Source organism: Oncorhynchus nerka, linkage group LG18 (assembly GCF_034236695.1).
Source record: "Oncorhynchus nerka isolate Pitt River linkage group LG18, Oner_Uvic_2.0, whole genome shotgun sequence".
In the NCBI taxonomy this organism is placed as follows: domain Eukaryota; kingdom Metazoa; phylum Chordata; class Actinopteri; order Salmoniformes; family Salmonidae; genus Oncorhynchus; species Oncorhynchus nerka.
In genome coordinates, this window is record NC_088413.1 from 77092152 (window position 1) to 77099765 (window position 7614).

Below are 7614 nucleotides of genomic sequence, written 5' to 3' on the forward strand. Positions count from 1 at the left end.
TGGACACTACGCTAACAGACACAGCAAACCTTCTTGCCACAGCTCGCATTGATGTGCCATCCTGGATGAGCTATACTACCTGAGCCACTTGTGTGGGTTGTAGACTCCGTCTCATGCTACCACTAGAGTGAAAGCACCGCCAGCAAAAAAGTGACCAAAACATCAGCCAGGAAGCATAGGAACTGAGAAATGGTCTGTGGTTATCACCTGCAGAACCACTCCTTTATTGGGGGTGTCTTGCTAATTGCCTGTAATTTCCACCTGTTGTCTATTCCATTTGCACAACAGCATGTGAAATTTATTGTCAATCAGTGTTGCTTCCTAAGTGGACAGTTTGATTTCATAGAAGTGTGATTGACTTGGAGTTACATTGTGTTGTTTAAGTGTTCCCTTTATTTTTTTGAGCAGTGTATATATATATATATATATATATATATAAACAGTACCAGTCAAAAGTTTGGACATTCAAGTTTTTATTTTTTATTTTTTTAACTATTTTCTACATTGTAAAATCATAGTGAAGACATCAAAACTATGAAATAACACATATGGAATCATGTAGTAAACAAAAAAGTGTAAAACAAATTCTGAATATATTTAATTAGCCAACCTTTGCCTTGATGACAGCTTTCCACACTCTTGGCATTCTCTCAACCAGCTTCCCACATATACTGAGCACTTGTTGGCTGCTTTTCCTTCACTCTGCGGTCCAACTCATCCCAAACCATCTCAATTTGGTTGAGGTTGGGGGGATTGTGGAGGCCAGGTCATCTGATGCAGCACTCCATCATTCTCCTTGGAAAAAATAGCTCAGCCTGGAGGTGTGTTGGGTCATTGTCCTGTTGAAAAACAAATGAACAAATGATAGTCCCACTAAGCGCAAACCAGATGGGATGGTGTATCACTGCAGAAGGCTGTGGTAGCCATGCTGGTTAAGTGTGCCTTAAATTCTAAATAAATCACTGACAGTGTCACCAGCAAAGCACCATCACACCTCCTCCTCCATGCTTCACGGTGGGAACCACACATGCAGACATCTGTTCGCCTACTCTGCGTCTCACAAAGACACGGTGGTTGGAACCAAAAATCTCAAATTTGGACAGATTTCCAACGGTCTAATGTCCATTGCTCGTGTTCTTTGGCCCAAGCAAGTCTCTTATTCTAATTGGTGTCCTTTTAGAAGTGGTTTCTTTTGCAGCAATTCGACCATGGAGGCCTGATTCACACAGTCTCCTCTGAACAGTTGATGTTGAGATGTGTCTGTTACTCGAACTCTGAAGCAGAGTCTGGTAACTCTAATGAACTTCTCCTTTGCAGCAGACGTAACTCTGGATCTTCCCTTCCTGTGGCGGTCCTCAGTTTCAGCACTTGATGGTTTTTGCGACTCCACTTGAAGGAACTTTCTTGAAATGTTCCATATTGTCTGACCTTCGTCTCTTAAAGTAATGGTGGACTGTCGTTTCTCTTTGCTTATTTGAGCTGTTCTTGGACTTTTACCAAATAGGGCTGTCTTCTGTATGCTACTAATTGTCTCAAACGCATTAAGAAGGAAAGAAATTCCACAAATGACCTTTTAACAAGGCAGACCTGTTAATTGAAATGCATTCCAGGTGACTACCTCATGAAGCTGGTTGAGAGAATGCCAAGAGTGTGCAAAGCTGTCATCAAGGCAAATGGTGGCTACTTTGAAGAATCTCAAATATAGTTAGATTTATATAACACATTTTTTGGTTACCACATGATTCAATATGTGTTATTTCGGTCTAGTTTAGGGTGTGTGTCAACAGGTGTTTCCTGATGAAGAAGAATAGATTTAATGCGGGGGGGGCTCATATTGTCAGGGTCCCTTATGCAAAACATGACTGAGATAATCTCTCAGATCATCTCCACATGCTCTTTTGTCTGTGTGTGACCTGATATTTTCATTTCTGTACCTGGTAGGATACTTCATCAGATCAGAAGAACCATATCATTACTATAGTAGGATAACACCATGGGATACTTCATCCTGGTACCTGGTAGGATATGCTATCATTTTCTGTTCATTATACCTCAGATACTTCATCAGATCATTCCTGTACCTGGTAGGATACTTCAGATCATTACTTACCTGATACTTCCGATCATTACTATACCTGGTAGGATACTTCATCAGATCATTTCTGTACCTGGTAGGATTACTATACCATATCATTACTATACCTGGTAGGATACTTCCGATCATTACTATACCTGGTAGGATACTTCATCAGATCATTTCTGTACCTGGTAGGATACTTCATATCATTACTATACCTGGTAGGATACTTCAGATCATTACTATACCTGGTAGGATACTTCATCAGATCATTTCTGTACCTGGTAGGATACTTCAGATCATTACTATACCTGGTAGGATACTTCCAGATCATTACTATACCTGGTAGGATACTTCAGATCATTACTATACCTGGTAGGATACTTCAGATCATTACTATACCTGGTAGGATACTTCAGATCATTACTATACCTGGTAGGATATCATTACTATACCTGGTAGATCATTACTATACCTGGTAGGATACTTCAGATCATTTCTGTCAGATCATTTCTATACCTGGTAGGATAGGATCATTACTATACCTGGTAGGATACTTCATATCATTACTATACCTGGTAGGATACTTCAGATCATTACTATACCTGGATACTTCATCAGATCATTACTATACCTGGTAGGATACTCATCATCATTTCTGTATTACTCATACCTGGTAGGATACTTCAGATCATTACTATACCTGGTAGGATACTTCATATCATTACTATACCTGGTAGGATACTTCAGATCATTACTATACCTGGTAGGTCTCTTCATCGTATCATATGATTAGATGGTATACTGTTATTGTGTTAGGTTTGTTATGTGATCTGACATTCTATAGTTTTTTATCATGAATGTTAGACTCTGATTCTGTAATGACTTCAGTTTAGAGGAAATACCGATCTGTAGCACTAGCAGCTAACATTTACTAACAACACAACTACTGTAGTGGGGGGGGGGGGTTCTGAGTTTGGGGTTGGGTTGTGTGTGTGTGTGTGTGTGAGTGAGTGAGTGAGTGAGACTGTGAGTGTGTGAGTGAGTGATCGAGTGTGTGAGTGTGAATGTGTGTGTGAGTGAGTGAGACAGTGTCTCAGTCTCTCTATCTGCCTTGTAGGGGAGTTCTCATCCAAAGCCGTTCCCAGGAGACATCCTGGAGTTTCCTCGGAATAAATACTTCTCTCATTTCGGAATTTACTACGGAGAGAGAGATGGAGTGCCCTACGTAGCACACCTCACCTGCAGAGGTTTGTCTATATACACACACATACACACACACACACACACACCCAGTCTTGTACAGCTCACCTTGTGTGGACACACAATTCAGTCCAATTAAAATTCCTAACTCTAACCCCCCCTAGAAATAGCATTTGACCTTGTGGGGGATTAACAAAATGTCCCCAGTTGGTCACATTTTTGTTACTTTACTATTCTAGCATAGTATAGTTAAACACGTCCACACACACACACACACACGCTATGCTGTACTGACTGACTGCGTGTGTGTGCAGACTCGGAGACGAAGCTCCTGCTTTTTGGTCGAGCCCTGAAGTCAGAGGTCAAACTGGACCCAGTGGAGGTGGTGGGACAGAGATACAAGGTAACACACTCAGGGCGGCAGAGTAGCCTAGTGGTTAGAGTGTAGGGGCGGGGGATAGCCTAGTGGGGGTAGCCTAGTGGTTAGAGTGGTTAGAGTGGGCGGGGGTAGCCTAGTGGTTAGAGTGTTGGGGCGGGGGGTAGCCTAGTGGTTAGAGTGTAGGGGCGGGGGGTAGCCTAGTGGTTAGAGTGTAGGGGCGGGGGGTAGCCTAGTGGTTAGAGTGTTGGGCTAGTAACCGAAAGGTTGTAAGTTCAAACCCCCGAGCTGACAAGGTACAAGTCTGTTGTTCTGCCCCAGAACAGGCAGTTAACCCACAGTTCCTAGGCCGTCATTGAAAATAAGAATTTGTTCTTAACTGACTTGCCTAGTTAAATAAAGGTAAAAAAAAAAAAAAGGTAAATATTTAGATTATTCTAGATTGTGTGTGTATGTGAGGTCATAGCTCCTCTAACCAATGTGTATGTGAGGTCATAGCTCCTTCAACCAATGTTGACCCAATGTGAGGTCATAGCTCCTTCAACCATGTGTATGTGAGGTCATAGCTCCTCTTACCATGTGTACTGTAGGTGAGGAACATGCTGGATGAGATCCATCCTCCCAGGGACTTCTACACTGTGGTGAAGCCTGCTATAGACGATATGATGGGTAAGGATATCACCTTCGACATCTTGTTCCACAACTCTGAACACCAGGCCACGCTCTTCAGATATGGACTCAAGAAGTCTACACAGGTAAGGGTAGGGGTGGTGAGAGTCTTTGATGGTGGTACAATGTGCAACAATGTCTGGTGTGGTTGGTTGTAGATTGAAAAGGTCTGTTGTGATTGGTTGTAGATTGAAAAGGTCTGTTGTGATTGGTTGTAGATTGAAAAGGTGTGTTGTGATTGGTTACAGATTGAGAAGGTCTACATCCAGATCCTGCCCACCTGGAAGGAACTGTTTAAGAAGAGGAAGTTGTAACAATGACTACAACAGCGGCTGTGTTCTAGAACTCTGCCTACAGTCTGATGCCCCCCTCCCCCCCTCTCCCTGGACCTCATGCTGGGCCATCACCTTTCTTACACCAGTACATTAATTTTAAATCCTCGAGGGAGAATCACCTGTCGTTCTACTCCTCACCAGCAGAGGAAACCAAAACAAGTACCATCCTGAAGTCTGGCCAACTTACGCTCTGTTTTGCTCCACTGCGGTGAGGATGGTGTGGATCAGCCTAAGGATTCCTGCTAATGAGGAACAAGGAGAATCATAGCAGATTGGAATGTATAGTTAAAATAGTATTTAACTCCAGTGTAGTGTACAACTCCAGTGTAGTGTATAACTTCAGTGTAGTATATAATAACTCCAGTGTAGTGCATAACTCCAGTGTAGTGTATAACTCCAGTGTAGTGTATAACTCCAGTGTAGTGTATAACTCCAGTGTAGTATATAATAACTCCAGTATATAATAACTCCAGTGTAGTGTATAACTCCAGTGTAGTGTATAACTCCAGTGTAGTATAATAACTCAGTGTAGTGTATAACTCCAGTGTAGTGTATAACTCCAGTGTAGTATATAATAACTCCAGTGTAGTATATATAACTCCAGTGTAGTGTATAACTCCAGTGTAGTGTATAACTCCAGTGTAGTGTATAACTCCAGTGTAGTGTATAACTCCAGTGTAGTATATAATAACTCCAGTGTAGTGTATAATAACTCCAGTGTAGTGTATAACTCCAGTGTAGTATATAATATATAATAACTCCAGTGTAGTATATATAATAACTCCAGTGTAGTGTATAACTCCAGTGTAGTAGTATAACTAACTCCAGTGTAGTGTATATAGTATATAATAACTCCAGTGTAGTATATAATAACTCCAGTGTAGTGTATAACTCCAGTGTAGTATATAATAACTCCAGTGTAGTGTATAATAACTCCAGTGTAGTGTATAACTCCAGTGTAGTATATAATAACTCCAGTGTAGTTTATAACTCCAGTGTAGTGTATAACTCCAGTGTAGTATATAATAACTCCAGTGTAGTGTATAACTCCAGTGTAGTATATAATAACTCCAGTGTATAATAACTCCAGTGTAGTGTATAACTCCAGTGTAGTATAATAACTCCAGTGTAGTGTATAACTCCAGTGTAGTATATAATAACTCCAGTGTAGTATATAATAACTCCAGTGTAGTGTATAACTCCAGTGTAGTATATAATAACTCCAGTGTAGTGTATAATAACTCCAGTGTAGTATATAATAACTCCAGTGTAGTGTATAACTCCAGTGTAGTGTATAACTCCAGTGTAGTATATAATAACTCCAGTGTAGTGTATAACTCCAGTGTAGTGTATAACTCCAGTGTAGTATATAATAACTCCAGTGTAGTGTATAACTCCAGTGTAGTGTATAACTCCAGTGTAGTGTATAACTCCAGTGTAGTATATAATAACTTCAGTGTAGTGTATAATAACTCCAGTGTAGTGTATAACTCCAGTGTAGTATATAATAACTCCAGTGTAGTATATAATAACTCCAGTGTAGTGTATAACTCCAGTGTAGTGTATAACTCCAGTGTAGTATATAATAACTCCAGTGTAGTGTATAACTCCAGTGTAGTATATAATAACTCCAGTGTAGTGTATAACTTCAGTGTAGTATATAACTCCAGTGTAGTATATAAGTTCAGTGTAGTGTATAATAACTCCAGTGTAGTGTATAACTCCAGTGTAGTGTATAACTCCAGTGTAGCATATAATAACTCCAGTGTAGTGTATAACTCCAGTGTAGTATATAATAACTCCAGTGTAGTGTATAACTCCAGTGTAGTATATAATAACTCCAGTGTAGTGTATAACTCCAGTGTAGTGTATAATAACTCCAGTGTAGTGTATAACTCCAGTGTAGTGTATAATAACTCCAGTGTAGTGTATAACTCCAGTGTAGTGTATAACTCCAGTGTAGTGTATAATAACTCCAGTGTAGTGTATAACTCCAGTGTAGTATAATAACTCCAGTGTAGTGTATAACTCCAGTGTAGTATATAATACATCCAGTGTAGTGTATAATAACTCCAGTGTAGTGTATAATAACTCCAGTGTAGTGTATAACCCCAGAGTAGTGTATAATAACTCCAGTGTAGTGTATAATAACTCCAGTGTAGTGTATAATAACTCCAGTGTAGTGTATAATACCTCCAGTGTAGTATATAACTCCAGTGTAGTGTATAACTCCAGTGTAGTGTATAACTCCAGTGTAGTATATAATAACTCCAGTGTAGTGTATAACTCCAGTGTAGTGTATAACTCCAGTGTAGTGTATAACTCCAGTGTAGTGTATAATAACGCCAGTGTAGTGTATAATAACTCCAGTGTAGTGTATAACTCCAGTGTAGTGTATAATAACTCCAGTGTAGTGTATAATAACTCCAGTGTAGTGTATAATAACTCCAGTGTAGTGTATAATAACTCCAGTGTAGTGTATAATAACTCCATTGTAGTGTATAATAACTCCAGTGTAGTATATAACTCCAGCACAGTCTGCTGATATCGGGTCATGTTATCTTCCATTTTAGTTTTTACTTTCAGGTTGAACATTATCTAGATTATATAAAACGGCATTGTTGGTTGAGGGCTTGTAAGTAAGCATTTCACGGTAAGATCTACACCTGTTGTATTCGGCACATGTGACTAATAAAATTTGATTTAAATAAAGTAAAATAATTTCCCTGTTTCCTCTGTGTCTGTGTGTCAGAGAAAGAACAAGAGAGAAAGAGGAGAGAGAGAGGGGGAGAGAGAGAAAGAGGCAGGGGTTGAGTATTGGTTTTACGTCTTCAGTTTAAGGGATGAGTGTGAAATAATATGAGATGGAATGCAATTGTTATTGTGATGTGGTCCAATGAAACAATGGAGAAAGTATGAATCTGTTGTGTTTGTGTTCTGGGGAATGAGAAGAC

At 39.8% G+C, this 7614-nt stretch overlaps 1 protein-coding gene across 1 annotated transcript; it reads left to right on the forward strand.

Moving 5' to 3' along the window:
• The first annotated feature begins 1993 nt into the window (after positions 1 to 1993).
• On the forward strand, positions 1994 to 5120 carry LOC135561648 (phospholipase A and acyltransferase 1-like). Its single transcript, XM_065003373.1, has 6 exons — positions 1994 to 2018; positions 2758 to 2843; positions 3198 to 3327; positions 3595 to 3683; positions 4247 to 4411; positions 4574 to 5120. The coding sequence occupies exons 1-6, from the start codon at positions 1994 to 1996 to the stop codon at positions 4637 to 4639; spliced, it is 561 nt and encodes a 186-aa protein (XP_064859445.1). The 3' UTR covers positions 4640 to 5120.
• Positions 5121 to 7614: the final 2494 nt, after the last annotated feature.